General features: G+C 53.1%; 6 protein-coding genes across 6 annotated transcripts; 5 read left to right on the top strand and 1 right to left on the bottom strand.

Moving 5' to 3' along the window:
- Positions 1 to 214: 214 nt before the first annotated feature.
- On the top strand, positions 215 to 3907 carry J4E90_009455 (uncharacterized protein; the record flags this gene model as incomplete). Its single annotated transcript, XM_051438974.1, has 3 exons — positions 215 to 2284; positions 2334 to 2736; positions 2790 to 3907. The coding sequence occupies 3 exons, from the start codon at positions 215 to 217 to the stop codon at positions 3905 to 3907; spliced, it is 3591 nt and encodes a 1196-aa protein (XP_051287051.1).
- Positions 3908 to 4514: 607 nt separating this feature from the next.
- On the bottom strand, positions 4515 to 5882 carry J4E90_009454 (uncharacterized protein; the record flags this gene model as incomplete). Its single annotated transcript, XM_051438973.1, has 3 exons — positions 4515 to 4802; positions 4851 to 5723; positions 5868 to 5882. 3 exons carry the CDS (start codon positions 5880 to 5882, stop codon positions 4515 to 4517), a joined length of 1176 nt encoding a protein of 391 aa, XP_051287050.1.
- Positions 5883 to 6250: 368 nt separating this feature from the next.
- On the top strand, positions 6251 to 7312 carry J4E90_009453 (uncharacterized protein; the record flags this gene model as incomplete). Its single annotated transcript, XM_051438972.1, has 2 exons — positions 6251 to 6524; positions 6582 to 7312. The coding sequence occupies 2 exons, from the start codon at positions 6251 to 6253 to the stop codon at positions 7310 to 7312; spliced, it is 1005 nt and encodes a 334-aa protein (XP_051287049.1).
- A 1017-nt stretch (positions 7313 to 8329) lies between these two features.
- On the top strand, positions 8330 to 9541 carry J4E90_009452 (uncharacterized protein; the record flags this gene model as incomplete). Its single annotated transcript, XM_051438971.1, has 1 exon — positions 8330 to 9541. The coding sequence occupies one exon, from the start codon at positions 8330 to 8332 to the stop codon at positions 9539 to 9541; it is 1212 nt and encodes a 403-aa protein (XP_051287048.1).
- Positions 9542 to 11043: 1502 nt separating this feature from the next.
- J4E90_009451 (uncharacterized protein) lies at positions 11044 to 12917 on the top strand (the record flags this gene model as incomplete). The annotated part of the gene is made up of 2 exons (XM_051438970.1): positions 11044 to 11188; positions 11272 to 12917. The coding sequence occupies 2 exons, from the start codon at positions 11044 to 11046 to the stop codon at positions 12915 to 12917; spliced, it is 1791 nt and encodes a 596-aa protein (XP_051287047.1).
- Positions 12918 to 13554: 637 nt separating this feature from the next.
- On the top strand, positions 13555 to 14343 carry J4E90_009450 (uncharacterized protein; the record flags this gene model as incomplete). The annotated part of the gene is made up of 1 exon (XM_051438969.1): positions 13555 to 14343. The coding sequence occupies one exon, from the start codon at positions 13555 to 13557 to the stop codon at positions 14341 to 14343; it is 789 nt and encodes a 262-aa protein (XP_051287046.1).
- Between the last annotated feature and the right edge of the window lie 2450 nt (positions 14344 to 16793).

Below are 16793 nucleotides of genomic sequence, written 5' to 3'. Positions count from 1 at the left end.
GCTAGCCCCGTATGCGACGTCTGCGGCTTGGAGACACCCCCGTTGCTCTCCGCTTTAGTAAATCCGCCTCAGGGCATCCCACGCCTAATTGTACATATTGTACGTACCCGCACATACATTTGAATTGCTTTCCACGGCGGCCCATGCGCTTTTCCCTGTTGACACGACTGCGAACCTGCCTCTCCATGCGTTTCTCACGGTAGTCCCCACCAGTATGAGCGAGAACCCCGCCGCGGCCCCCAAGAATGAGGGAAACGATGCCGAGACCGCGGAGGTGAAGAAGGAGCCCAATGAAGCCGTTGAATACGATGATTTTGGCCTGCCTATACGGAAGAGGCGGCCACGGACGCCCGTGGAGGACAGTTCCGACTCGGAAGGGGAGAAGTTTGAGGATGCCGTAGCCGCTACAGCAGCGAGTCCGAAGGAAGTCGCGGTGTCAGCACAAGAAAAGGAAGAAGCCAAGGCAGACAGTACCGTAGAGAAGCTTCCTGAGGTCGCATCTGAGGTTACTGCCAAGGAAAGCGATGCGACACCGCAAGTCAATGGGCAGGCGAAGGAGCCCGTCGAGGACACCGACCCCAAGGCACCCGAAGACAAGCCTGTAGAAACGAAGCAAAACACACCCGAATCTACAAAGCCTCCCGAGACCACCGAAACACGCACAAGCACGACTGCCGCGCCTTCGCTTCCCCACCAAACGAGCGTTCCGACCGTATCCGAGTATTCACATCAGCATGCAGTCATACAGTCACAAAGAGAAGTCAAGGAGGAGAAGAAAGAAGAGGACGACGGCGAATGGCAGACTATGCCCGCATACGCTCGATACGACATGTACGACGACGACAACAGGCTCATTGCGAAGGAGAACACGGAAGAGCTGGAAGACATGCACGGTTATGCCAACGTCGGAGGCGCCGCCAAAGGATACACCAGAGTCATAATGGACGATGATGCTGACTCGCAAACGAGCATGGACGACAACACCGCCTATCTGTTCAAGGAGAGGAGTACTGCACTAGCCGATGAAGACGAGGAGGGCCGGGATCCGCTCTCGCAGATGCAGGCGACGAAGAACCTCCTCACGGAAGGACAGCGTGTCGCATACGTCGGTCTGGTACGATTGGCCATGGTCGAGATGGAACGCAAGTTCTCCAACTTCGAAACGACCAACAAGAAGATGAAGAAGCTGCTCGAGCTACAGTCAGGAACCACAAAAATGTGGGCACAGAAGATCATGGTCAAGATTTACGGGCACATGGACATCAATGCTTCTGAGCAGATCATGATTGAGCAATTGTCTGAACATGGCGTGGTTCCTGGAGACCTTACACCAGCACTGATGCAGAATGCGCGAGTAAAGAATCCCGCAGCGGAAGACGCGGAGACGGTAAACGACTCAGACTCTGCCAGACCGTCTATATCGTCACCGCGCCCCGAATCACCCGCAGAGAAGTCAAAACTGAAGAGGGCTTCGACGATGGAGTCGCAAGACGACTTGCAAACACCGCCTCCCCCGCCGTACCAGGAACACCAGGATGACGATTTTGATTATCCAGAAGTCAGGTCGCCATCACAACTTCCCACCAGTAAGAACCTGGATATCGATTTGCGGTGGACCGTCTTGTGCGATCTGTTCTTGGTACTCATCGCCGACTCTGTCTATGATTCACGTTCACGAGAGCTGTTTCAGCAAGTTGGACAATATCTCAGCGTAGACTGGCTGGAAGCTTGTCGCTTCGAAAAGCGTGTCACCGATGCTTTGGAGATGCAGGAACAAGCAGACAAAGAGAACTGGAACGAGGATGAACACATGGTCAGTCGAGCTAAGCGGGCACGCAACAAGCGATTGGCATTCATGGGTCTTGCGACTGTTGGCGGTGGCCTTGTCATTGGATTATCTGCTGGACTTCTTGCTCCAGTCATTGGTGCTGGTCTCGCTGCGGGCTTTACGACAATTGGTGTGGCAGGTACGAGTAGTTTCCTAGCTGGTGCTGGCGGTGCCGCTATCATTACATCGACTGGCGTAGTCACGGGTAGTACTGTCGGCGTACGAGCCATGAACAGGCGAACAGGTGCTGTCAAGACTTTCGAGTACCGTCCGCTTCACAACAACAAGAGAACGCATCTCATCATTACGTTGGCAGGCTGGATGAACGGAAAGGTTGACGATGTCCGTCTTCCGTACAGTACGGTCGACCCCATCATGGGCGATATATATTCCGTGCTATGGGAACCTGAGATGCTGAGGAGTATGGGTGACACAATCAACATCCTTGCCACTGAAGTGAGTTTATATATATGCAAACTGCAAAGGTGCTTACTGATCACAACAGGCTCTCACACAAGGTCTCCAACAAGTCTTGGGAAGTACCGTCCTTACAGCTCTCATGGCCGCCATGACACTTCCCCTGGCTTTGACCAAGCTTTCTTACCTTATCGATAATCCGTGGATCGTTTCGCAAGCACGAGCAGACATGGCCGGACTGATTCTTGCAGACTCACTCATCGATCGCAACCTCGGGACACGACCTGTCACCCTTGTCGGTTTCTCGTTGGGCTCAAGAGTCATCTTCTCATGTCTGAAAGAACTTGCGAATCGAGGCGCGTTTGGTATCGTGCAGAACGTCTATATGTTTGGTACACCGGCAGTAGCCAAGCATGATGAGTACATCAGGGCAAGATCTGTCGTACCGGGAAGGTTTGTCAATGGGTATGCTACCAATGACTGGATCTTGGGTATGTCGCACATCTTTCTTCTACTTGTTGTCAGCTGCTAACAGTTTGTCCAGGCTACCTTTTCCGTGCTACCAGTGGTGGTGTAATGCGCGTAGCTGGTCTCGCGCCTGTCCAAATCCCAACCATCGAGAACGTAAACGTGACCGAGTTGGTCCCCGGCCACATGGCCTACCGTGCCGCCATGCCCAAGCTACTCCGCGAGGTTGGCTGGCTAGTAGAATCCGACGAATTCGCCGAGATCGAAGACCCAGACCCCGAGAATCACGAAATCCGCCAGCGTGAGCTCATCAACGAGATCGAAGAAGCGCGAAAAGACCTGGAGAAGAAGGCACAAGAGAAGGAGAAGAAAGGCGGCAAACTAAGCTGGTGGAAGAAGAAGAAGGCCGACAAGAAAGACTGGGAAGTCTACGACGAACACTCCACTGCCGCCCCGCCAGGCCACCGGAAGCTAGACGTAGACCAAGACCCAGCGAAACTCGCAGAGAACCAAGTCATGTTCGACATCGACGCAATCAGAAAGGAAGTAGCAACTCTAGCCGCCGAAAGCAAAGAATACAACGCCGAAGCCGAATTCGAGATCAAAGAAATCAAGAGCACGCTCCCACCCATGAAGATCGACATTGCAACCGTATCCCCATCCCAGACAACAAGTCCATACTCGACGCTTAGGGAAACGAAGAGCTACAACGACAGTCTAGGCATACCAAGTACAGATGCCAAGAAACCTTCTCCATCATCCAACGGCCACTACGACGAATACGACGAATTCGATGACCCCGGCGCAAGTCAAATGGAAATGACATTCGACACATCATTCCGCGACCCCCCTTCCTCCACTACAACACCCAATAAATACCCCCTTCCCGCATCACCCTTACCCTTACAACCAAGTCTATCCGGCACCTCTTCGCCCTGGGACTCGGGCACACCCGGTAAAAACATTTCTGGTACTGCCCAGCCTTGGAATGCAGATGCTACTCAGCCGTCTTGGGACGATGCTGCAGGCCCTGCTGAACGTCCTCCGTTGCGCTCGGCGAAGACGGAATCGCATGCGAGTAGTTTGGGTCCTAATGCGCAGTCTACTACTGGTGATCTGGGACATAATGCTTGGGCTGATGAGTTTGAGGATGATTTTGGGCAGGAGAAGGAGGTTAAGATGAGTTTTATGTAATGGGAGAGGAAGGGGTATCCCTTTCTCGTTAATGTGGCGTATTGGGCTGGTTCATGTTGTCACCCGTTTGCTGTTTTTTTCTCGCGCCTTGTTGCATATTTCAGCGCGCATTATGGAATTTGAATGTCGTTATGTAGTCAGTAGGCGTTTGTATCACGTTTGTTGGGTTGGGAGATGTGTCTGGCGTAGGCATTGGGTGGGTATGCGATTGGGTAGTCGTTCTTGCTCATTGCTTGCGTAGATGTCATAGATAGTAGATAATATCAATAAGAACATATACCATGCATGTTGACCATTTGGCACAAGTTTGGACAAGTTATGTGTCATTAATCGTAACCTACTAAAAACTACTCGTATATCGTACACGGCTCCTGTCGAGCCCCAATATGCGGCGCAAACTATGATATACCATGAATGTACGTCATCTATGCGCTAATACCGTCGAACCCAAAACAGAAAGGAAAACAATGACGCTCAATATGCGTCAGTATGCCATGCGTATGTATACAATTTCGAAAAGCCGCTCAAAACGGAATGGGTATCAAGCCGTTGCGTGTGCGTGTGGAACCTCGGAGAAACGCTTGGAGCGTGGGAAGAGCGAGATCCCCTAGATCTCAGCTTCTTGCTTGCGACGACGGATGCTACCGAGACGCCTCTTGATTGCGCCGCCGACGCTCCTGCCAGTGGTGTTGCTGCGGCCGATGCCAGAAGCTTCAGCGTCGGTGGCGGCGGAAGGGACGATGCCGGGTGCTTCGGCATGGCCAACGCTGCGAGTGCGAGAGCTGCGGGTGGTCATCTCTGTGCCGCTGTCGCCGAAGCGCTTGTGGTCCTTCAGGGCCTTCTCGATGGAGTAGGAAGGTTCGCCCTTGCCCTTGAGGTCGTCTGGGTGGTATTCCTGCGATGTGTTAGCGAAGTTCAGCCTAAAATTGACTGGGCAACATACAACACCAGGCCAGCGACGGTAGTCAGCTCCAGGCTCTCGCATCAGGTCAGCACCCTCTTCATAATTGAGTACTCTTCCGAAACGATCAGCCATGCCAGGTGGTACGATAGCGACTCCCTCCAAGGGACGATGCCTCTGTACAGAGTCGACGATGTTCTCACGTGGAGTAGCCCTCAAAGCCTCCTCGTTCGAGTCCTTGACCGCCGCGAGGGGACTGTATTTCTCGACGCGGTTGCGAGCGAGACTGGCAGCGTCGTACGGGCCCTCGTGGTGGTACCGACCGAAAGGTGCCTTGTCGAGACGGTCGATGACGTCGGCGCCTTGGAAGTTCTTTTTCCTAAGATGGGGAGCACGGTGAGCAACTTTCTCATCATGACGCAATTGGTCAAGAGGTCTATGTGACTTGTCACCAGGATAGCGCTCTCTCAATGAGCCTGAGCGGTCGCGCGTAACTCCGCTCTTCTTCATGGATGCAGGGGCATTTTCGCTCGATCGTCGGGGCCGGCTTCCGTTCATGGGTCCGAAGATTTCCGCGCGGTGATTGTCGGAAAAATGGGCACGTCTGGGGCTTGCAGAGGCAGGAGGGGATGGGTAATCATACCTCCTACTCTGCGGTGTAGTCTGCCCAACCTGCGATACTGATGCCGAAGCGCCCTTTGCCTCGGATGAAGCCCGGGAACGGCGGAATGGGTTGGTCTCGACGGAACTGCCGGTGTTGTGGACACTGACGGTTGGATGGCCTTTGGCGTCTCCAGCGGATCCGGGCGGTGTGATGGGTGCTGCGGGAGCATATGTGGAGCGGAAGTGGCTGTTGAGGCCAGTCTCGTCGCTTGGGTCTGGTTCGATCAGAGGATCGATCAACGCATGATGGGCCTGCTAAGTCAGCGTGAATGTCTAAAGATGATATATTGCGGTGAACTGCTTTGAGAGGGCCTGGATGAGGCGTGCCGGCGCTTATGGGAGGCACAGTAGATAGTCCTACCAGGCGCCCGGAACAAACGGGAGATGAACACTTACTGCGTCCATTGCCATGATGGTTGGTTTGTGTGCTAGTGTTTGATAGTTGGCGAACTTGGGAAGGTTGAGTAGTTGTAGTGTTGGAGATTAGTGGTCAGACGAGTGTCAGGTGCTAGATGGATACGAGAGGAAAGAACAGGTGACGGGAGGGAGAGCGAACTACATAAAGGCCTGACTTGGCAGGTACCGTGGACGCGTACATCATCGGTTCGCAGTCGCGGCCCTGCGTCAGATTTCTTCTTGTCCGCTCTTGGAGAAAAGAGCGGCCCAATCGCTGCCATACGTCATGCGGATGCGCTAGGCTGCAAGTGGGTCCGCCGCTTGGTCCTCTCCACGAGTGACGACAGCTACGATGATCCCTCACCATCACGATCCAGCCCGCCATGTCGCTGGTCGATTATCCAGATTCTGCCTCGGATGATGATGATAAGAGCCTCGGTGCCTCTGCCCACACGGCACAATCTGCCGCCAAACCTACATCGAAGCGCAAGCACAGCGCCTCTGGGGATGCCCTGCCACCGCTTCCGCCAGCCTTTCACGACCTATACGCGACAAATGCGCGCGTCAGCACTAGCGACAACCCAAGCCTACACGGTGGACGAAAACGGGCTGTACCTCACGTCGAGGGCAAGTGGCCTAGTCATGTTTACTTAGAGTGTAAGGATAACCAGAAATATTCACCACCAATATGGATGACAGACTAACGCGTTCGAGGGATACCTACACAGCCTGAGTCTGATGCTTTATACAGCCTACTGCAGCATGTGAGAGATACTATTAATCTTGAAAATGCCAAACGAACGAAGAAACTGCCCGTACCAGAGATCATACCATCTCTTCAATCAGAACTGGGTGCGTCGCTACCTCTTCACGTCTCCTTGTCGCGCACCTTGCAAATCAACACCGACAGCAGAGAGCCTTTTCTGGAATCATTAAGTGTTGCTGTGCGGCGGTCCGCAGTGCGCGCTTTCAATTTTGAGTTTCAGAACTTGAAATGGGTGTCCAACTTCGATCGCAATCGATGGTTTCTAGTCCTTGGCGTTAAGAAGTCCGCGCTCAACGAACTTAACCGCCTGCTACAAGCATGCAACGACGCGACCCAATACAGCGGTCATCCAGGTCTGTATACAGGCGGAGTGGGAGACGGTCCGAAGGAAAGCCATGACTCCAACGACGGTCCGAAGCGGAGGAAGGTCGACAAGAATGAGCCTCAAAGCCATGATTATTCGCAATATTTCCACGTCAGCATTGCTTGGAACCTGGCCCAGCCTGACCCTGAGTGGGTTGCTCTGGTCCAAAATATCGACACCAGTAAGTTCGTTCAGGCACCTGAGGCTGCTTTTGATGCTGTCAAAGTGAGGATTGGAAACACAGTCCATAATATTGCCCTGGCTAGCAAGAGAGCCGGTCTGGGGAGGGTCGGAGGAAGGCTGGGTTTGGCATGATCATCGCATTGCGATGACGTGCCGGGTTCTGGATTCGCAAGCTGGCTAGGGTCTTATCTCCTGTTGGGTGTCAGGAATTATGGACCCGGCAGCACGTTCCAACAACAACACGGCACACACGAACAGATTTCTCACGTGCGCACAACTCTGAGCATGGAGGTCTTTAATCAGCAACCGCCTCATTTGGCGACTGGATCTCGGATGCGATGTAGGAATTCACTTCGGATCGTAGAATACTTTTAGACTGACGTAGGTAATTGCGAACAGCGATCGCGCAGTACAAGAAAAAGCAACTCGATCAGATCCCAACACATGGAACTCGTACCGGTTCTTTTCGACGAAGAAGAACAATGGCATCATGTGATTGCTCCTTCCGCATCTCGTTCCAACGGCTTGCGGCCCCAGGCACAGCATTCACCGAACATCACTTGGCTCAAAGCTTGACGCAGATAAGGCGCGTTGCGACATGTAACCTTATTTGCTCTCAGTAAGCACTAAGTTGGCTGGACTCACGCGACTGTCGAGCCACGTTGATCTCGGATGAACCTCATGCACATGTGAGTTATGCATTTGCAGGCCCTCTGGAACAGCCCATCAATTGATGGCGAAGGGAATGACATCTCGAAGGTCATTCCCAGTTTCTGAATTCATGTCTATGGCGGCTGGCTTTCGAGGCGCAAACTTTCGGCACTTCGTTCAGTTTCGGGCCCGACGCGTCAAACTCGCGCTGTGCACGCATTCGCGACCCGAAGGTCCGCGCGAGGACGAGACACGTGACACTTGAACTAGGCAGCAGAACAGGTATAGATGTATATATCGCGAGGTTTGGAGGTGTGATATCAGTTATATTGGATCTTGATTCACGAAGCTCCAGTTGTACTACTTTCCGCTTTGCTTACGCCCTGCATTTCCAACTTGAAGAACTTGTCGTCGCCAGAGAACCGCGAACAGCAATCCAAGTCCATCTAGACACCAGTCAGCGACTTGCAACCCCCTTGAATAGCCATGGGATCAATCATGGAACCCTTTCAACCCAAGATTGGCCTAGTTGGCGCTGGCCCTGCCTCTCTAACCCTCGCCAACATCCTCCAGAAGCACTCTATCCCGTTCATCATCTTCGAGTCCGCGTCAGAACTCCGCACGCAAGGCGGCTCCCTGGACCTCCACCCAGAATCCGGTCAGCTCGCCATCAAAGAAGCAGGGCTTTGGGAACCGTTCGCCAAACATGCACGTCCAGAGAGCGACTGCATGAAGGTTGTGACTTTGGACGGAGAAGTACTCTGGGATGAGAATGGCGCTGACAAGCAAGACATCAAAGAGGAGAAGAAGTTTGAGGGAAGACCTGAGATCGATCGAATGGCGTTGGCGACACTGATGTTTGAAAACCTGAAGGAGGGGTCCGTACAATTCCAAAAGAAGTTGAAAGAAGTCGTGCCCTCTGCTGAAGGAGAGGGGAAATACGATCTCCACTTCTCAGACGGCACGAAAGAGTTCGGATTCGATCTTGTGGTCGGTGGAGATGGCGCATGGTCCAAGGTTCGCAAACTTCTCACCGACCAAATGCCACAGTACTCAGGTATAGCTTCTATCGCAGTGTCGTGCAAAGACATCAAGGCTGATCCCTGGCTGCTTGACTACGTCGGCTCGGGCTCGATGTTCGCTTTTGGGGAGGGTTGCGCGGTGCAGTCCCAACGGCAAGGCGACGGTAGCCTAGGGACATACGCCAGCGTGCATGCACCGGAGGATTTCCTGCAGACGTGTGGCATCGATTGGGACAACAAAGCGACGGCGCGCAACACTTTTGTCGACCGCTACCTCTCTCATATCCACGATGACCTCAAGCGTGTTATCATGTCCTCTGATGAAGATAGTCTCATTCCTCGCAAACTGTACGAGCTGCCGGTTGGATTTCGCTGGCCATCTCGCTCAGGCGTTACCCTTATCGGCGACGCTGCGCATGTCTTCACGCCGTTTGCTGGACTAGGAGTTAACACGGGCATGAAGGACGCGTTGGTATTGGGGAAGGAGATTGTCAAAGTGTGCCGTGGAGAGAAATCTCTAGATGCTGCTGTGAAGGACTACGAGGAGGAAATGTTTCCACGGTCCACAAAGGCGGCAGTCAAAACGGTAAAGGGGAAAGAGGGGCATTTCAGTCGAGATGGAGCTAAGCATTTTGCCGATATGATCAGATCGAAATACTACAGGCAGGACGAGGTCGTTGCTCAGTAGGGAGGTGGGAGTCCAGACTCTGGGGGTGGATCAGAAGACTGGGTCGTAGTGATGTTCTCGAAGTAGCCCTGGAGGAATTGGATCTACATTGCGGTATTTCATGGCATAACAATACATACTCGACTCACTACAGTTCTGAAGATGTATGCAAATCCTTAAGTGTATAATGTGACCATCCTTGGGGTGTAAGTTTAGGACCGGAGGAAGCCATAGGAATACCAACGATGCGACGAATGCTGGAGCTTGCTTGCTACATATTCTAGCTTGAAAGGTCGACAATTGGTATAGGACAGAAGGGCTGCCAGCGCGGGTACGGAGTGGTCGCCTGACTTGTTGTTCAATCGCTCGGCACCGAGTTATGTAGCCAATGCCGACCAGGCACCCAAGGCTCTGAGCGCTTGGTACAACTGACTACGCGCCATTGTAATTGCGATGGATCGCCGCTCGTAAAGTTGACATACACACCGTATTCATGCGCACGAAAAAATCCACTTAGCCACATCTATGTTTAGCAGCTCGCGGGTGTCTGTCTGCCGAAGAACGCGGTATCGTCAAGCGGAGAGTTTAGTGATGTCCATCAATAGCGGTGGGTGCGGTAATAACGCGCCGGCCGGTCTTGAGTCGTGAGAAGAAAGGGGCACGCACCAACATCCAGCACCGCCTGAACATCCACCCCAACCCTTCGATGCGGATTTCGGCCAATTAAAGAACGCCCGGTAAGTAGAACCCTGCACAAGTCGTTCTGTACCTGCATGGTGGCGCAAGCTGTGCCCTTGCTCTACTACGAGCTGCACAAAGATTAGCCGTTCGCGATTGCTGATTGTGATTGCTGATATGCGCGTTGCCGTGGATTTGATGAGGATGGAACCATCCGATGGGTCCTAATTAGCGACACGAGGAGGGTCTTACCAGAACGGTTATCGGGCACATGGCAGCTAAGAGAAATGCGACAAGTGGCTATGCTGCGATAGAGTTCACTCGTTCCCCGGCGGAGTTGGCGCAAAGACTTGGTGTGGTGTTTGTTGCCGTGACGCTCTCTCCTGCGCGGGAGGGTTGCTCAGGGTGAAAGCAGGCTAGCCCCATCCCGACCTAGACTGGACCCACCCTCGACCTAACACGACAATTATACCCCAGACTCATTTCCGCTCGGAGCACATCACGATCTCAATAGAGCCGTAGGATGGCGCCCATGCCGTTCTTGTACAACAATGATCACGCCAATTTCCAGGACCCCTAACCTAACGCCTTAGAGGCAGTTCTCCACCAACTGGTGCTCACAGGCCATGGCACATAGGTCAAAACCGCTGTGTTCCCCAAGGTTTCCTTCTTTTTCTCACTACGCAAGGCTTTCAAGTTACGCATCACCAGCCTCGTTGACAAGCACCCTTGGCCTTTGTGCCCCGTCACTCATTACACACTTTACTTAATATTACCCGCTTCACTCGCTCAGCGGACGATCACCACTACCCCTAGCCACCCCAAACCACGTAAACAAGTTCAAGATGCGTTACTCTTACGTTGCAGCTGCCCTCGTTGGGTCTGCTGTTGCCGCGCAGCACAAGGCTCATGCTGGATTCCACATGCGCCGTGGAGCTTATGCTCCCGAGGAGGTTTGCACGGTCTACACCACCGTCTACGAAACCGCAAGTATGTGAAACCCATGTTGGAAGGAGCCGTGAACGAAGAAGAACAGTTATGGCCATTGTCTTACAGCGACTAACATGACCCAGTGCCCTCCATGGCTCCCAACTCCACCATGCCCGCCGTCCCAACTTCCGTCCATGCGGAGACCGCCTCCACCTCCTGCACTGAGGAGGGGAAGACTTCCATGTACACTCCTGTCGTTCCGGCTCCATCCAGCCCGGTTCCCGTAGTACCCGGATCTTCCATGCCCGGCTACCCTGCGGTTCCTGAGTCCAGCAAGCCTGCGATGCCCGAGTCTTCCAAGCCCGCCTACCCTGAGGTGCCCATGTCCTCCACACCTGCGTACCCCGCAGTTCCTGAGTCCTCCAAGCCAGCTGTTCCCGCTGTCCCGGAGTCTTCCACCACCTGCACTGAGGAGGAGGGCATGACCTCTTCCATGGAGGCCCCCAAGCCCACTAGCCCGGCTCCCGTCCCAGAGCACTCCACCCCAGCTGTCCCCGCTGTCCCGGAGACCTCCACCACCTGCACTGAGGAGGAGGGAAAACCCACTGGCCCTGCCCCGGTCCCAGAGAACTCTAAGCCCGCCTACCCCTCTGTCCCTGAGGTCACTAAGCCCGCTGTCCCTGAGGTTCCCGAGACCACCAAGCCCGCGGTCCCTGAGGTCCCTGCTCCCTCCAAGCCTGCTTACCCCACCGTTCCTGAGGTCTCCAAGCCTGCTGTTCCTGAGGTTCCCGAGGCGTCCAAGCCTGCCTACACCCCTGAGGTCCCTGCTTCCTCCAAGGAGGCTGAGAAGCCCAAGCCCACTCCCAGCGCCACCCACGGCTCTGACAAGCCCAAGCCCACCGGCAGCTACAACAACGGTGAGCACATCAAGACCAACGGCGACAAGTGGGCCATTACCTACACTCCCTACGCCAACGACGGTAACTGCAGGACCGCCGACGAGATTGCTGCCGACATCAAGAAGATCTCTGAGCTCGGTTTCACCACCATTCGCTCATACAGCACTGACTGCGGTGTCTTCGAGCACGTTGTCCCCGAGTGCACCAAGTACGGACTCAAGGTCATCTACGGCATCTTCCTCGAGGCCGGTGGCAAGGCCGGAAAGGGTCCCTTCTCCAGCTACGCCAACGACCAGTTGAACGACATCAAGGAGAACGCCCCCAAGGACTCTGTCGCCATGGTCATTGTTGGAAACGAGTGCGTCTTCAACGGTAACTGCGAGGTCAGCGAGCTTGGTTCCTACCTCGACTACGTCCGTGATGAGCTCCGTGGCGCCGGCTTCCCCTCTGACATCGCCATCACCACCACCGAGACTGTTGGTTCGTGGGAGACGATTGGTGATGCTCTCTGCTCCCACATCGACATCTTCACCGTCCAGATCCACCCCTACTTCACCCAGTCCGTCACCGCTGACATGGCTGGTGACTTCGCTGCTCAGCAACTTGAGCAGGCCGCCAAGGTCTGCCCCGAAGCCGCTGCCAAGGGCAAGTTCATCACTGAGATCGGCTGGCCCAGCGCTGGTACCTCCAACGGCAAGGCTGTTGCCGGTGTCCAGGAGCAGAAGACTGCCATGAAGAAGATTCTCGAGAGCGTCGGTCCCGAGTCCTGCGTTTTCTCCTTCGCCAACGACGGCTGGAAGGCGCCTGGTGACCTCAACGTTGAGCAGAACTTTGGCTGCGTCGACGCCCTCCTCGACGGACTTAACATCTCCATCGATGTCTCTTTGTAGAGTCCCTATGATGTAGCCCGTAGCTCTTTTGTCAATCACGTTTAGCTACGTTATGCGTTCACGTCTTGCATCTGTCTTCATTCTGACCATATTATGTTTACTGCAAGTCGATAGCGAAGGTGGCTTGGAGGTAGTTTTTAGTGTTTAATCTATTTGCATACAAATAGCAATATCCTGTTCAAACAAGCTTTGGTATGTGCACAATGTTCCCAGCCGTGAAACTGCTCGTACGGTGGGTCGGTGGAGGTTGCTAATCTTCTCGGGGGGACGCAATTTAGACGTGTCATGTCAGGCATGGATCCTGCGACAATGCCGGAGATCAGGCGGTGGGAATCCGACTTCCGTGCTTGAACATGGAGAAGGGAGACTGGCGAGAGATGTCACCAGCGGCATTGTCTACAGAAGTTGGTAGGCCGTTTGCGGGGTTGCTGTGCCGCATGAGCACAGACCTAGGCGGCTTAAGATGCGCACGCGTTGAGATCTCTGCATCTGAACCAGACTTTCCGCGAATAGTCATTTGTCTTATCAAACGTCTCTTCCACGTGCATATTCCGTAGATATTTTAATTGCGTAGTCACCGCTATCGACACTGCATGCGAATATCCGTGCATCGAGAACTTCCTCAACGTCATCAACAATGGCAACCACCATCCCGGGCTTCCTCAGGCTACCACTCGAAATCCGCCAGCAGATATATCACTACCTTCTCGCGCAAAGTTTCCAGAGTCGAACGATCAATGTAAGCGTCCGACAGCGACACACTGGCTATAAACTGCAGGGTCTCGAAAGCATTCAAGGCCTTGTATTCGTCAGCCGCATCTTCCACGACGAGCTTCTCAACTACTGCTTCAGCCGTTTCAACTTCTTCCTCCACAACGGCTCAGAGTCCATACGCTGGGTGGCACGAGAGTTTTACCATCAAATCGGAGTCGAGAACAGGAAGCTCGTTAGATACATCACCATTCCTAGCTTCAGTATCGATCGCGTATCATGCGATCCAGACAATATGATTGAACTCTTCGCCGTTCACAAGGCTTTCTGCCTCGAGCTTCTGGATGAGATGCAGCGTGTTTTTGCCCTTCTGGCACGCTTCCCAGCATTGGAAGAACTCGATCTGGGTATTGACAGTCTGGAGGCAGTGCGTCTGACTGATCGCATGCATTGCAATATACCACCGCCGTCTACGTCGAGAGCAGATCTGAGAAGAGAGCGTGGGTTGATGTACGCGACTGATATCAGGGACGCTCTGCAAGAAGCAAGGTTTCTACCAGCAAGGGTGACTATCGGTATCTGGTGGACGACGATAGGTCAGGATAGAACTGAACTAAGAACGGATGAGGAAATTCGGCAAGACCAGGAAGACTTTCTGCATCGAGTACGAGAAGACATTATGCCTGTCCGAGTAATATGTAAAGGCGTCATGTAAATAACGAGCGACTCTGAAGGTCTTTAGTCTGGTCCTCGTAATTTAAACAATGAAATTTAACATAAGACAGAGCCGTAGCATTCAACATTAGCGGTCAGTCTCGTCTACTTCTGGTATTCCTCGCATGAGAACTTCATTATATACGAAAGCTCAAGAACTAAGACTGGATACCTAGCTACCCCCAAACGCTATTGTCAGCGCATGTGAAGGAGCCTTCGACAGGAACGAGAGGATCATGGTACGCAGCTACAAGCTGCTCAATGGAAGCCCATAGACCGACACCGTTCGCAAACAAAGTCAAGCCGATGATGGTCCAGTTTAGAACAGCCAGACACGTCTTCTTCCAATCGCGGAACTGAACGTCCCAGTTGAGGTAGAGCCACATGACTCCCGATATCCCAAACGTAAACCAGGAGACGAAGAGCGCGGCCGACACCGACAGGATCGAATGGAAGAGTGGTATGGCGTTTGCGAGAAGGAACACAAGGGTCCAGAAAGTGGCGCCAATACCGAGCCACATTACCCAGGTCTGCCTGGTGTTTTGGCTGTACTCGCTCTCTCTGCCCATGAAGCGTAACCACTCGATGAACATGTATCTGATCGATGTATGGCCAAACACCAGCGATGTTCCAAGTAGCGTAGGTAGGAGAAGACCATACGCGATCTTAGCTGTGATGATGGGTGCTGCTCCGAGTGCGGGACTGGTAGTATATTGTCCCGCTAATGCATAAACTACTATTCCAACGGTCGTATACATGGGTATTGCGAAGCCCTGTAGAATGAATACCGAAGGCATGAAGTCTATTGACGGGTCTTGCATCTCTGCCATTACTGTAACGAATGCCTGGTTGCCGGCATACGCGAAAGCGATGTTGAGAACGGAGGTGAAACCTTGCGCGAAGGAAGGATGACCAACTAGCATGATCTCTTTCTCCCATCCTGGTGGAGCACCGTTAGGTCCAACGATACCAAGTGCAATCAAGACGATGATAGTCGCAGCAAGGATTGAGATAGTGCAAGGGACTGCCACACATTAGCCTTTCTCGTGACAAACCAGGAGCTAGACTCACTGCCAAAATCCGCCAGAAACTTCATATGTCTGGGCATACACAGAACGCAAGAAACGATAGTAGGGATGAGAATGAACAAAATGGTGCACATGGCATGCTCCGAGATGCTGTTAAGCGCGATGCTCATAGTGATGACGGCGGATGAGCAAGCAAAGAGCTGATTGAGCACGAAGCCAATGCCGACAATAGTAGCCAGAGGGGGACCACCGATGATCCTGAAACAGTCGACGCAACTCAAGACCGAAGGGTATCTCCTGAAGAACTGGAGCAGGACGTATGCCGTATACATGACCGTGATGCCTACCAGAACTCGTGTTAGCAAATAGCTTATAGTGTCCGTTCTTCTAGTGTCTAACTTACCTAGCCCGATAATGCAGATAATTCCTGGGATTAACCCGAGAGTTTGCAATGCCGCAGGCAAACCCAAGATACCTATGCCTACCTGATTCGTGATGTAGATCAGCGATGCCTGCCATTTGTTGAGCTTCCTGTCTGGACTAGCCTGTCCTCCAACATCGAGGATGCCACTTCGTTCATCCTCGTTGCTGCTCTCGTCCGCCTTCTCGCTATCATGCGGTGGTAAAGTGGCGGCCTCGGGTACCCCAGCATGTGCCATGTCACAATTGTCATTTTGATCGCGGTGTCCGTTTTCGATCGTCTCGCATTGGTCTCGCATAGTTGACCCTGACATTGACATGTTGCCTCGCTTTCGTAGAACGGATAGACAGATGTAATGAAAGAAGCGCAGAGGAGGCTGGTGGGCGATGAAAGCAAACCATGGCGGTTACAATATCGCGACAAATGTCGTTCATGAGCATGTCCCGACGCAGGGTAGATACGGAACCAGAAACGCAGTGCATTTAACGAGAGACACTAGTTTGTTGTTACGGACGTTACCCCAAAGTCCGGTGTTGTATCTGCCAGGTGCGCCAGCGGACGCGAACTTGTAATATATCTCTGTATATGATGCCTTTGAATGACAAATATTGATCATTCAATTTAGATGAGAGATCTTCTAGTCTCTTTGGAGGTTGATGTTGATGTAATGATGTTGATGGGTGGTAGGGTCCCGGGGTCGGTTCGGGCTATCTTGCAGGGTTCGGTGACGTCACGCCAGTCGCGGAATGGGGAAGCGGACGCAACACCATCGACTCAAAGCACTCTCCTTTCAATCTCAACAGTAGTACACATTTGTATGAATCTATTTATAATGATATCAAGGTTCCAGTTACATTGCTTTTCGCGTTGAGATCGTCAGACCTTCGCACACCTGGGCAGCCTCCGTGTCAAACTGTAGCCAAAGGCTCGCCTTCCCTCTCTGCCATACACACTTATGGTTGTCACATGGGTCAGGGAGACCATAGCTGTAGGTATCTCTCT

Source organism: Alternaria incomplexa (assembly GCF_024043165.1).
Source record: "Alternaria incomplexa strain BMP 0042 chromosome Unknown scaffold_16, whole genome shotgun sequence".
NCBI classification, from domain to species: Eukaryota; Fungi; Ascomycota; class Dothideomycetes; order Pleosporales; family Pleosporaceae; genus Alternaria; species Alternaria incomplexa.
Note: the sequence above shows the minus strand (reverse complement) of the source record. Positions and strands in the feature narration are given on the sequence as shown.